General features: G+C 35.8%; 1 protein-coding gene and 1 pseudogene across 1 annotated transcript; both read left to right on the top strand.

The window, feature by feature from the left end:
* The first annotated feature begins 632 nt into the window (after nucleotides 1–632).
* On the top strand, nucleotides 633–1,982 carry LOC125585160 (probable glucan endo-1,3-beta-glucosidase BG3). Its single transcript, XM_048753743.1, has one exon. The coding sequence runs from the start codon at nucleotides 1,117–1,119 to the stop codon at nucleotides 1,699–1,701; it is 585 nt and encodes a 194-aa protein (XP_048609700.1). The 5' UTR covers nucleotides 633–1,116; the 3' UTR covers nucleotides 1,702–1,982.
* Nucleotides 1,983–7,441: 5,459 nt separating this feature from the next.
* On the top strand, nucleotides 7,442–8,417 carry LOC106436041 (annotated as a pseudogene).
* The last annotated feature ends 6,235 nt before the right edge of the window (nucleotides 8,418–14,652 follow it).

Consider the following 14,652-nt stretch of genomic DNA (forward strand, 5'->3'; position numbering starts at 1 on the left):
ATTGCAACTTATACATCAAAAATGTTACCAATCAAAAAAATTAATAAAATGATAACTCTTATTTTTACTGCAAACTTACCATATAAATTTACAGTTTGTACTACATAATTTTTACTGCAAATTACATCGAATGACAAATCATGCTGCAACTCAATTCTAATACTACATGCCACCAATCGGAGTAAGATCCATTATTCGGAGAAAGTTAGATATTCTAAGTATTTTTTTTAACATAATTTATTACCACATTTGCTCTAGAAGATAAGTAACTCGATCCACAATTCTTCTGGTTGGCTATTTTGATCCGGCTTTTTTCAAAAACAATTTATAGTATTTGAGATTGAGTATTTGATTCTAGCTGGTTAGACCCTCTTGAAAACTACATCAAGGGCCGGCAACAAAATTGAAAAAACTCCATACAAAAATGAAAAATGTGTATATATTTACATTATTTTGGTTCGAGAACAAAATCTCAAAACCAAAAGAAAGCTATACAAAAGGAAAAAAATATTTATCAAAACGCAAAAAAAGTCTTACAAGACCAAAAAAAAAAAAACTGTAACTAGTGTCCACAATAATTTTAGCCAATCTTGGCTACATGTACAAAAAATTCACACTTGCAGACTTTTCAAAGCATAGATTTAGTGAGACATTCATGAACTTGGATGATATGTCTCGATGACTTTGTTTCATTGACTTTTAAATCACCCATTTGGCCATTTACTCTTCGAATAATTTTGGAATTAATAAAACAAATCGGTGTATCTTAACATCATCTTTAATTTTCATTGTTAATTTTTTCGTTTTTGAAGATGTCTCATCATCGATCGGATTGCTTAGTCTCCGTACCACTGTTACTGCTTATCCTCAGCTTCCTACTGGCTTCCTTCTTCGACACGGCAGGTTCTGTTCTTTTTCTTATCCTATCGATGATATCATATTAAATAATCTATTTACACTTAGTTTTCAGAATTTGATTTAATGTAATCTTATTTTTGATGATCTTAATTTGGAAATGAATCTGGGCAAATCGGAGTGTGCTACGGGAAAATTGGAAACAACCTGCCACGTCCCGCAGATGTGGTTGCGTTTTACGGGCAGCGTAACATCCGACAGATGCGGCTCTACGATCCCGACCAAGAAGTTCTCACCGCTCTAAGAGGCTCCAACTTCGAGCTTCTACTCGATGTTCCAAACTCGGATCTCCAGCGTATCGCAACCCACTACCTGGAAGCCGACACATGGGTCCGCAACAACGTCCGCAAGTACACAAAGGGTGTCAGATTCCGCTACCTATTATCGGTAGGGAACGAGGTGCAAGTAATGCAAAACATCGAGGGAGCTGTTTCAGACCTCGGGATCAAGGTCTCCACAGCCATAGACACGAGAAGCCATAGGGGGGTTCCGCCCTCGATCGGATCGTTCACAGAAAATTTTCAGATCTTTATTGCCCCGGTGATAGATTTCTTGGTAAGCAAGAAATCTCCTCTGCTAGTGAATATCGACACTTACTTCATCTACGCTAACAACATGAGAGACGTCAGTTTCGAGTACGCTCTGTTAACTTCATATAAGAATGTAGTCAATGACGGGTCAAACATATATCGAAACCTCTTCGTCGCACTCCTGGACACTATCTACGCGGCATTGGAGGAATTAAGTGGCGGAGCAGTAAATATCGTGGTGTCTGAGAGCACTTGACCAATCGGAGGAACCGCTGCGAGTGTGGACAACGCAAGAGCTTATGTGAACAGTTTATTACAAATTGTGAAGACGGGATCTCCAAGGAGGCCAGAGAGAGCTATCGAGACATATATTGTTCGATTTTGATATCAAATTAGTGAATAATATATTGTTAAATCTGATTTGCTGTTAGTGTCACACAAAAGGCTCTTTTTGGCTTCGTTATTTATTTATTTGCCAATACATTATGTATTTTCTACAATATTGTAACTTTTTGTAAGTATCAAATGTTAAATTCATCCATTACAGAAACACAGATCATCAATGAAATCTAGAATGTTTCATATAAAAATAATTTAGTTTTTTCGGAATTTATCGGCTAATTAACTAACGAGCAATATGGTGACATTGATGATGTCAAAAACTAGTAGTAACGCAAGGATACAACTCTATAGTCTACAAATTACCAGCTTGTGGCATGATTCGCCATTCGCATTTAATCATAGACCGTGTGTTGGGTACAGTGTTCGGAGAATTTTAGATAATAGATGTCAACATAATTTATTTCGACATGCAAGTACCTAGATCGATAACCATGACAACAAGATAAATACTATATACATTATCAAACTAGCATATTAGTAGTGACTACACATACATACTATGTATAAGTTTATGCAATGATAAATATTCCAAGACAGATGGTTTTGATTCACTCATTGGCTGCAAAAAAATTATGCTACAAAATATTTGATTATACTGATATTTTTAAGTTTTTTTCTCGCCGTGGTCTCGTTTAAGGATTGAAACTATCTTTGTAAGTGAACTAAAACGATGATGCTATTAGATATCAAAACAAAATATCTGTGTGATTTGTGAAGACAGAGATTAAACAGATCGAGGTACCGTTTAATGATTTTTCATGTTGCAGAGAATTTATTTGTACCAACCAGCAAGAAAATGACTAAGCAAGAAACATAAATGAGTTGTCTTAGCCCGCTACTCAAAATCAAATGAAGGAAAATAAATGTTTCTAGTTATAAATCAAGTTTTTTTTTGTCACAAAGTTATAAATCAAGTTAAAAATTAATTTGGTGTCATAAAACTGAAAAATATGTAAATTTTTAAAATACTAAATTTGTGGTAGTTTTTTTTATATTGTAGTAGTTTCATGTGTATGCAGGGTGCTTAGGGCATGGGGTGTGGATCCCGAGGTCCAAACATTTTTGAGTAAAAATAGTATTAAAGAAGGATTCAAAATTTTAAAATAACCAAGGATAGGGGCCCAAAAATTTTAAGTTGTCCATATATACATATAAAAAAAACTAAAATATTTTTTTGCCCAAGGGCCCAATAATACCCTGAGCCGGCCCTATGTGTAGGCAGCTATGTATGCATACTTATCTTTCTCAATTTCTTATGGGCTTAATTAATTAGAGTATAACTTTGGTCAAACATCTTGTACATCTAACATAATACCAAATATGTTTGTTTGAAATACTAAAATTGATGGAAAAATCATGCAAGTATTGCTGTAAGATATGACACAAGACATATATGCAAATATGTTCCTTATAAAAGAATTGACTATATTTTATTAATTACCTCATAGTTGCCGATGATTTTTTTATTTCTCATTCTGATATTAAAGACGTAAGCTTTGAATATCCAAAAATAAATAAATTATTAACAATCAAATCAACCAATTATTATGATTAAGTTATTTTATAGATATTCATATATGTACATGAATTTTTAAACTATCACAACTTACAGGAAGAGGAGCACTTATTATTGCTTGGATTATCTATTCAGCACAAGCAAACCGCTGTGATTAAATATTTTGTTTCTTATTTTTCTTCTAAACCAATATAGATCAAACTATACAAGTTTTACAAATATAAGAGGATGAACTGAATTACCTGAAGTTAAGAAAATAATAAGATAATTTAAAATTAATTAAAAAAAAACGTTTTTCAATTAAAAAAAGATGCAACTCAAAATACAAAATTAATATTTGAACTAATCCAAAATATTATACTTGAAATCACATATCAAATTAAGATGGGAACATAACCATACTTAATACAGTTTTAATTTATTTTTCTTGCATATAAATTATAAAATATTTTTTTATAAACAAGTGAAAATGAAAGGAAATATTTACCAATTTTATAATTAATTATTTTATAAATATTTATATTCATCCATGAGTATGGAAGAATCACCTAGTATAAATAAGTGAAAAAGACACTTTATTTTGAAATTTGCAAAACTCTATATTTAAAATTTTAAGATGTTCTTCTCCAAAACCAAAATTTCAAACTTAATGTTAAAATAATTTGTATTTTACAATATAGATCATATATTTTTCATAATTAATATAAATTCATAAAAATAAAATTAATAACTAGCACATTAATAAAAATTTCCCTACTTCTCTACTTTTTTTCTTACTAAGTTTTTCTGCATTTGATAAAATTTTCTGAATTGACCTGGAAATTATTGTGTCGTAATGCTCTTTCATATAGTTGACAAAATTTGAAACTCAAGGGTTTAATGAAAACATATAAGGTAAACTTGGCTTAAAGTGAATTAGTAGTTGATGCCTTATGTTTTATATTTTTTTCTCGAGCTCGTCTTTCATAAAGATATATTTATTTCTGTTTTAAAAGATATTTTTTTTAAATGTAGTAAAAAATATAAATCAATGAAATGGAACTTAAAATACAAAGAACAAAACACAAGACTAATTGGTCACATTTCAAATTAATGACTTTTTAATTATCTGATAAAAGTTCTGAAAGTGATTAAATAATTATACCTAAGATGAATGGGTAAAATTAAGAACTTTATGTCACTCTTGTTAATTATATTTATGTACATTATTTTTTTGACAATAAATTAAGTTTCTGTTTTTTGTAACAAACCAATTGAGTTTCTATAGTATGTTAAAATTGTGATAATTTTTTTTTGTTACAACTAAGGGCCATTATTTTTCGATTTCTTTAGGCGCCGTTGAACTCCGGACCGGCACTGTGTAATTTGCACCTTGTAAATATGAATACATTTTTTTAATTATATATTATATATTTAATCGTTCCGAGAATTCTGGAATCAGAAACTGTTACAAGCTCGCGAATGAATAGGGATACATTTTCGGTGTACTGATACATTTATCGCCAGTTTTAGGCAACATTTTCCATTTTATCACCAGTTCTTAATATTTTTAATTGTGTGTTTCTGTAAAAATGTTATATAACATTAGTTGAATCTTTTGAGAATTTGGATATGAACTCAAGACATTTAGAACCTAACACTTATTATTTTATTTTTTTTACTGAAACCTAACACTTATTTTGTGAGACAGAAAATCAATGGTTTTATTCGTTCTTGTGGATCTTTACTTCACCAAAGTTTTTTTTTTTGTGAAAAGGGACTTCACCAAACTTTCATAGGGAAATGCCGTAGTTTAGTTTTTATTATTTAGTATAAAGTATGGGTTGTAAGACTTTAGAGCATTCGCATCGACGGTTTATAACCGGATCACGGGCTCGGGATCCTAGGCCCATTCGATTGAAAGAAAATGTTTATTGGGTTTAATATCGTGATCCGTCTCTTGCGGGTGAACCCGTATGATACGGGGTCAAGCCACGCGTCGATAGCAGAGTGGACACGCGAGTCCGCGTGTAGACGGAGAAAAAAAGGGATTCGCGATAGATCATTCATTTTCACTTCTCTCTTCTAAAGCTAGAGTTTCGTTCTCTCCCTGGCGATTTTTCGTGCGACGAGATAGCCAGATCATTTTCTCTTTTTTCTTCGATCTAATCGACGTCGTACTCTCTCGTAGACGATCTGAGGTGAGTATCCACTAGTTTCACCGATTGATTCAATCGTTTGGGGTCGAAAGCGTTTTAGGTTAAAAATCGATTTGGGGGTTTTGATTTATGGTTTTGGGGGTTTTGTCGTAGGGTTCGAAATTGAAAAGGGGGTATAGATTTCTGGTCGTCATGCGGGTACGTTTATTTGGGATTTGTAATCGATTTAGTTTATAGTTAGGGTTCTAAAAGGAATCGTTTTTTCTGATCTCTATATATATAAACTATGTCTTTCTATTATTTTTGTGCATCAAAGTGTTTCACAATAGTTGTAAACTTGAAAACCAAAACTTCTAAACTTGTAAACTTCGTTGATACACTTGCTTTGATACACTCATCACTTGCTTTGATACACTCATCAACCATCACCACTTGCTCTGATACACTTCTCATCCATCACCACGGGGGTTCACCACGATTGCATAGACATCACCACCTCTACTTGTCAAAAACCAATCCATAGAGGTAAAATACGAACTTTTCTTTTGTTTTTATGAGGCACAAGATCTTTGGATATGGCACGCATTTTTCGGCTTACCAGGTACCCTCAACGATATCAATGTTCTAGATCGGTCACATGTTTTTGATGACATCTTACATGGTCGAGCACCTAAAGTTAAGTTCAAGGTCAACAACCACACTTATTGTATGGCCTACTATCTTACTGACGGAATTTATCCAAATTGGGCAACATTTATCCAATCCATCACACTTCCTCAAGGTCGTAAAGCCGAGAAATTTGCTGAAAAGCAAGAATCCGCCAGAAAAGATGTCGAACGGGCTTTTGGAGTATTGCAATCGAGGTTTGCAATTGTTAAAAACCCAGCTCTACAATGGGACAAGGCAAAGATAGGAAAGATAATGAAAACTTGTGTCATATTGCACAATATGATAGTAGAGAACGAACGACACGGATACGCTCAAATTAATACATCTGAGTCTGAGTCAGGAGAGTCCAGCAGAAGTTCAAGGGTGAGAAGCAGAGATAGTATTCATGTCGGTGATATGTTAGGCATCCGCAGAGAAGTTCGAGATTTAGAGAAGCATGCTCGATTGAAAGCTGATTTAGTGGAAAATATTTGGCAAAAGTTTGGTGATGAAGATGAATAAGTTTTGTATGTTTTTGAATTTCTCTATTTATGTAATCTACTCTTAATGTATTGAATAAAAAAATTTCAAAATTTTATAATATATTTTAATATTTTATTCATGTATTCTGAATTATTTCTAATTTTTTTTTTAATTTATATTATTATTTTATTCTTATGAACTCCTTCTTCGGATTCACTAATGCAGAAAACAACAAATACATGTTCATAACTATTTATGGCCCCACCAAAAAATATTAAAAAAATTGGGTGAACTCCAATGGGGGGTTCAGCAATGCTGATGCTCTTAGTGTCTAAGTCTAACGTGCGTGTATGAAAGTGCCAGTGATGGCTAGCTCCAAGAATAGTCTAATCTTAGTGGTCTAAAATCTATAATTAATAACGTAAAGGAACAGTTAATATTAGCTCACACGAGATTGACGTATGATTAACGACGGCTCATAATAATACCATAATACCATGATCCAACCTATTACTAGAAAAACACAACCACTCAAATTTGAGTATTTTAAAAAACCGATTCATGCCATCTCATTTGACTCTTCAATCTCTGGGTACATTGACCTAGCTATTGTCCTTGTGTGGAGAACTCACAATCGTAGACTTTATATGTGATTGTATTTGTTAATGGTTTACATGCATTGACTGACATGAACCCCCGGGCTCGCATTATAAATAGGCGCAAAATGGTACGATTCAAACATATCAAAAAACTCAAAGTATAACAGAAAGAAAACCACATTATAACGTCTTCTTTATTATTTCATGAAAATGTCTGAGGTTAGGATGTTAGCATTATCACCAATGTTGATGTTACTTCTCAGCCTTCTAATGGCGTCCTTCTTCGACACCACAGGTTTAGTCATCTTTTAATCATCTTCTATAACCTTATTAATTATATTATATTGAATGAATTTTATTACTAGCTGGACAAATCGGAGTATGCTACGGGGAGTATGGAAATAACCTACCAAGTAATTCGGAAGCTGTGGCTATGTACAAGCAGTATAACATCCGGCGAATGCGGATGTACGGTCCCAACCCTAATGCTCTCGACGCTCTCCGTGGCTCCAACATCGAGCTATCCTCGACATTCCCAATGGCGACTTACAACGTATCGCAGATAGCCAAACGGAGGCCAGCACATGGGTCCGAGACAACGTCCAGAAGTACAACGATGTCAGATTCAGGTACATCTCGGTCGGAAACGAGGTGATGCCCAGGGGGCCAGGTGGGGCTGGGACGGTATCCAGGCTATGCAAAACATTGATAGAGCGCTTTCCGCAGCAGGTCTCAGCAATATCAAGGTCTCCACGACTACATTCATGGGAGCCTTCACGGACACGTATCCTCCGTCGCGCGGAAGATTCAGTGATGAGTTTTTAAACTTTCTCCAACCGGTGGTAGGTTTCTTGGTAAGCAAGCGATCTCCTCTGCTCGTGAATATCTACACTTACTTCGGCTACAAGAACGGCGACGTCTCTTTAGAGTTCGCTCTGTTCAAACCGAGCAATAATGAATTCAATGACCCCAACAACCGAATAACTTAATCCATAACCAGATCTCTCTCCAGGCGATTGCGGTCTTCAGGAACATTGACAAAGAGCTGAGAAACGTTATCTCCGCTAGAAGGAAGTATAAGAAATTCAGAGATCTTATGGCTATGTGGCTTCGATAAGTCCTTAGTCTCTAGTTTAAAATGTTGACCCATCTTGTTTTTCTCTTTTTTGTCAAGATGGTTCAGAACCAAGATAATACTTTTTGTAGAATCTATCTTCATATATGATATTTACAGTTTAGCAAAAAAAAAAAAATGACCCCAACAACCAGCACCATTACCAAAACCTCTTCGACGCCAATCTCGACTCAGTTTACGCTGCGTTAGAGAAAACGGGCGGGGGATCGTTGGAAGTCGTGGTGTCGGAGAGTGGTTGGCCCACGCAGGTCAGATCTCTTAGAAACACAAGGAGTTATAAGAACAATTTTTCTTATTAGCTTTAGAAACTACTCAAAACTAAAGCTCTCAATATGTTTCACTCAGATCATATGGAACACCTCTCCATTAGACCTATATTTATATGAAAGACAATTCCCTTTAACATGTGGGATGTGGAAAACACAAACCTAACCTAAATAGAAACTTCCTTTTCCTATTTCTAGGTTTCCTTATTGTGTTTATCTTAACATATTAAACATCTAATAATATGTTAAGTTTCCACAAGCTTGGAATTATCCAACATTCACCCCCTTAATTCCAACTTGAATTAGGGAGATCAATTTCTTGAACTCCGATTAAGCTCCTCATTTGCTTGAACATAATCCTTGCTAATGGCTTGGTAAGGATGTCAGCCTTCTGCTCAACACCCGGCACATGCTCCACTTCGATATGCCCGTTCTCCACACACTCACGAATGAAGTGATACTTCTTGAGTACATGCTTACTCCTTCCATGGAAAACTGGATTCTTGGTTAGAGCAATGGCTGATTTGTTGTCGATCCTAAGCTTGACTCTCTCGCCTTCTTTGCTTAGTATCTCACTCAACAATTCCTTGATCCATATAGCTTGCTTCGCTGCTTCTGTTGCTGCCATGAATTCTGCTTCGCATGATGACAATGCAACTGTCTGCTGCTTCTGCGATGTCCAAGTGATCAGTGATGAACCGTAGTAGAATGCATGACCTGACGTGCTCCTCCCTTCATCGAGATCAATGTTGTGACTGCTGTCACTATAACCAACGACACTCCTTGACCCATCTCTCTTGAAGAACAGACCGTAGTTTGTTGTTCCTTTCACATACCGCAATATGTGCTTGATGGCTTGTCCGTGAGAGTCTCTCGGATTGTGCATGTATCGGCTAAGAACACCTACTGCGTAACACAGGTCGGGTCTTGTGAGAAGCAGATACCTCAAACATCCTATGATTCTTCTGAACTCGGTAGCATATATCTCTCGCTCATCTTCAGCTTTTGAGATCTTCAAATTCGCCTCCACTGGAATTTGAGTTGCGTTACACGCTTCCATCTTTGTGTCACGCAGGATTCCTTGAGCATACCTCTGTTGTTTTATTCTGATTCCGTCTGCTCCTTGAATCACCTCTATGCCAAGGTAGTACGTTAGCTTACCTAGATCTGACATCTCGAACTTCTTAGACATCTCCTCCTTGAATTGCCTAATCACCTTAAGTGAAGTTCCTGTCACAAATAGATCATCAACGTATATGGCAATGATCAAGACGTCTTCTCCTTCAGTCTTGCAGTACACTGATGGTTCCTTCGTGCACTTCTCAAATCTCATATCCTTGAGAACCTGATCAAGTTTCACACTCCATGCTCTGGGTGCCTGACGTAACACATGCAACGTCTTGTGTAACACACAAACTCGATCCTCTTCTCCTTTCTTCTCAGAACCAGTTGGTCTATCTACAAGCTCCCATATCTTGTTTCTTGTGATAGACTCCAACTCGTCTTCCATAGCTTCAACCCAATCTTCTTCACAAGATAAGTTGAACTCATCTGAGGCAATCTCTCCTCCTCTATTGGTGCATCCTAGATTGAACACATCTGAGGCAACCTCTCCTCCTCTATCGGTGCAACCTAGATTGAACATAGCTGAGGCAAGCTCTCCTCCTCTATCGGTATGAGATCTTTTGAACCGATAGAATGCCTCATGATTATCTGCTGTCGTTGGTGGTGCGGTTTGTCCACTCAAATCTCCAAGCAATAATCTTAATGGCTTTGATGTACGAACCATGGCCTTAGTCAGGAGTGAGTCTCTGGTTTGCTTCCCTGCGAGACATGTGTCACACACGCCTTCTTCGTGTGTTACACTCGGGAATGAGTGTCTCGTTTGCTTCCCTGCGAGACATGTGTCACACACGCCTTCTTCGTGTGTTACACTCTGCATTCCTACGACCATCTCCTTCCTTACCATGTTGTTCATCACTCCATAGCATATATGTCCTTGTCGAGCATGCCACCTCCATGTAGCATCTACGTCCCTGACATGTAAACATTTCGGGTAGCTTATCTCCATAGGGGTCTTGTAGAGACGGTTTGGAGATCTTGTCACACGAACTAGCAACCTTCCATGCGAATCTGTGAGCGTTAAGTAGACATCTTTCATGTTAACCTCACATCCGTTTTCTGTTGCTTGCCCAAGACTCAATATATTGTGCTTCAGATCGGGTATGTAGTATATGTCCTTGAGTGCCTTCTTCTCTCCAGTATTGCACACAAAGGTAACCACACCCTTTCCTACAATGTCAACACACGATCCATCACCAAACTTCACCTTCCCTTTGGTGTTGAGATTCAAACTCGAAAAGAACTCCTTGTTCCCTGTCATGTGATTGCTCGCTCCATTATCCAAATACCAGACACTTGCACTGCCTTTGTCGATATCAAGATTCTTCGGAATCACCTTATCTTCGTTCAAAAACACCACCTCGTGTACATAGAGTGCATCAGCCTCTTCTGTCTCGTTTAGGTTGGTTTCTTGATTCTTCTCTTTCTTTTCGGGACAGACAGTTGCGTAGTGACCAGGCTTGTCACATCTCCAACATATCAGCTTTGAACGATTCTTCTTCGAGTTGTTATCTTCGGTGTGTGATGCACGGTTTTGGTTGTGTGACCTACCTCGACCTCTGCCTCTACCGTTCCGTCCTCTTCCTCTACCACGGGAATTCTCATAGCCCCTCTGACTATGCTCTTCATTGTTCGAAAACATCAGTTTCCCTTGGTCTTCTTTCTGAGTTTCTTCTCCTACACGCTCCTCGTACGCCTTAAGCCTTCCAACTATGTCTTCAAACCCCGTCGAGTTGAGATCTAGGACTTGCTCAAGTGATGCTACGATCTGGATATACTTGTGTCTTGGAAGACCCTTCAAGAACTTCTTGACCATCTTGGATTCTTCTATGTTTTCTCCCAACGAGGTTGCTTTGGATGATAGGCCCGATATCTTCCCCGCGAAGTCATCGACCGTATCTGCATCATCCATCTTCAACCTATCAGACTCCGTCATCAACGTCTGAAGTCTCGCCTCCCTTACACGATCAGCTCCTAGGTGTCGCGACTTGATGGCATTCCAGATCTCTTTTGATGCGGTTTGTTCTCCCACCTGGAGAATCAAAGTCTCTGGAACAGATTGAAACAAAAGAGCTATCGCAACATCGTTCTTCTTTTGATCATCTGAACCGGGTTCGATTGTGTCCCACACTTCATGAACACGTAGTAGAACCTTCATCCTCATCGACCAAACTGTGTAGTTTGTCGGTGACAACATCGGACATTGGATGGATGTAGATCCAAAATCCTTCGTGCGTGGAGCCCTAGTCACGTCAGCCATCTTGCCGTCGCGATCTCTTGTTCACAAGCACCAGGATCTTAAGGTACAACTTAAGCTTAGATCGAGTCTCCAACCTGAGGCTCTGATACCAATTCAGATCTCTTAGAAACACAAAGAGTTATAAGAACAACTTTTCTTATTAGCTTTAGAAACTACTCAAAACTAAAGCTCTCAATATGTTTCTCTCAGATCATATGGAACACCTCTCCATTAGACCTATATTTATATGAAAGACAATTCCCTTTAACATGTGGGATATGGAAAACACAAACCTAACCTAAATAGAAACTTCCTTTTCCTATTTCTAGGTTTCCTTATTGTGTTTATCTTAACATATTAAACATCTAATAATATGTTAAGTTTCCACAAGCTTGGAATTATCCAACAGCAGGGAGGACCCGGGGCAAGTGTGCCGAATGCGGAGGCTTATGTTAACAATTTGAGACTACATGTTAATAAGAATGGATCTCCGAGAAGGCCAGGGAAAGCTATAGAGACTTACATATTCGCCATGTTCGATGAGAATGAGAAGCCGAATGATGAGACTGAGAGGTACTTTGGGCTGTTTCTTCCTACTACTAAACAGCTTAAATATGGTGTTAGTTTCAACTAACTTCCTTGGAGAGACTTCTTGAAGAAGCAAGGGCTAGTAAAGCAGTGATGCGGTAACTGGTATTTGTCTATTTGCGGTAAGTGTATTAAAAATGTGCTGAATTTTTTGTAATAATGAGGAGTAATGAGCCTTAACCATTGTTTTTACTTCAGCTGTTTCAATAATGTAATGGGAGTTGTTTAAAATATATATATATGAAGTTGTTCGTTCATAGCAAACAAAAACTTTTAAATATTTAGCTGAAACATTCAGACATGACCTCAACCGAAATCGGCATCTAAGCAAAGCCATCATCAACACGGCGTCTATTTTTGTTGTTACCCGGCTTGGAGGGAACTTTGACGAGGCCCGTATACTCGGCCTCTCGCATCAAGGCCCAAAGAGGTACGAAATTAGGGCATCAAGGACAGGAGACCTATAAAAAGGGGAGAGGAAGCAACAAGAAAAGGGACTTTGGGATTTTACACACTGAGCGGCTGGATCTAGGGTTTTAGTGATCTCTTTGATCTTGTTGCTTTTAGCTTTCTAGACCGTCTTTCTCACTTTCATGTCACTCTTGTAACCTTTTGGTTCGAATCTAATAAAAAGTCTTTAGTCATCCCATTTCCGACTTCTTTCAATCTAGTCGACTTAATCCCGTTCAAACATCAATCTTAATTTGTGGTCTGAGTTTTAAACTAATTTAATTTTTTTTTCATCATCTTTTGTACGACGATGAGGTAGCTACGAGCCTACGACTTGATATTGAGACCATAATGTATATTTCACACATGTATAAGAATATTCATTAATATTTTCATAACAAAAAGGAATATTCATTAATACGATGAGGTTATTAATTATATACTAGATTTTGAAAATTTTATTTTTATAACTTTTAAATTTTATATTCTATAGTTTATATATTTCATACTTATTTTAAATTGTATAAAACAAAATATATTATGTGTTTTATGTAGATGTATAAAATTTGAAAGCCCATGATATTTTATTTGCTAAATTGAATTAATTTGCTACCATAATGTAAATGTGTGTAATTGTTTTTCAATATTAATTTTTTTTCCGATGTAGTTTCTTTTACTTATTTAACGCTATAATTTTGTTTAAATGTCTACAATTTTAACCCACTGATTAATTTTTACAGTTTTATTTTGATAATTTTAATTTCATAAAATTTATGAAAATACAACTAATTGTCCTACATTATTATCAAATTTTAAGTTTATCAAATTTAGTACTTAACTATACTATTTATATTGACCCTTTAAGTTTTAGTAGTGTACAATGGATAATTTAAGCTAAATTGGACGTTTTAGGTATATTTATTAACTTAAATGAAAGTGGATTTATACATATAAAACACTAAATACAATATGTTTATACATATAAAAACACTAAATATGTTCTCATGAAAAGGTACGTACATGTGAATTAACTAAATGTAAATCTACATGTTGCACGGAAGCTTCATCGGACGTCCACTTTCCGCTTCGGAACCGGAAACGAAATCGGAACCTTGTGGAAGCTTACGAAATCTCGCTTCCAAAATGCTTCTAAGATATTCTCTTTAATTCTTAAAACGTTGGAAGCTTACGATTCCGTTTTGAAATTACGCTTTCATTCTTAAAAAAATGACATTATCTTATATCAATAAAAATATAAAATTATAGTTTTTAATTTATATAAAATCTAAATCTTAATAGTATTGAATAGAAAGAATAGAAATATTAAAATATTAAAATTAATACTATAAATTATCTTTATGAATTGAGGTTTTTATTAAAGTTAAATCATATATTCAAATATATAATGTCAATTAATTATAAAGTATTAAAAATAATTAATATAATAATTTATTTTAATTTTTATTTATGTGTATTTTCACAGTTTTAATATGAAATCATTTCAAAATTATTATAAATGAATAAATTATTTATTTTAAATTTAAATCATATAATTTTTAGTTCTATAATTTTTTAAAATTTCTTATATATATATATATATGGAAACGCTTCCAACACGTAC

This window comes from Brassica napus, chromosome C4 (assembly GCF_020379485.1).
Source record: "Brassica napus cultivar Da-Ae chromosome C4, Da-Ae, whole genome shotgun sequence".
NCBI classification, from domain to species: domain Eukaryota; kingdom Viridiplantae; phylum Streptophyta; class Magnoliopsida; order Brassicales; family Brassicaceae; genus Brassica; species Brassica napus.

What these genes read in the sequence shown, in the direction of transcription:
- LOC125585160 (XM_048753743.1), top strand. Translation starts at nt 1,117, where the DNA reads ATGCGGCTCTACGATCCCGACCAAGAAGTTCTCACCGCTCTAAGAGGC.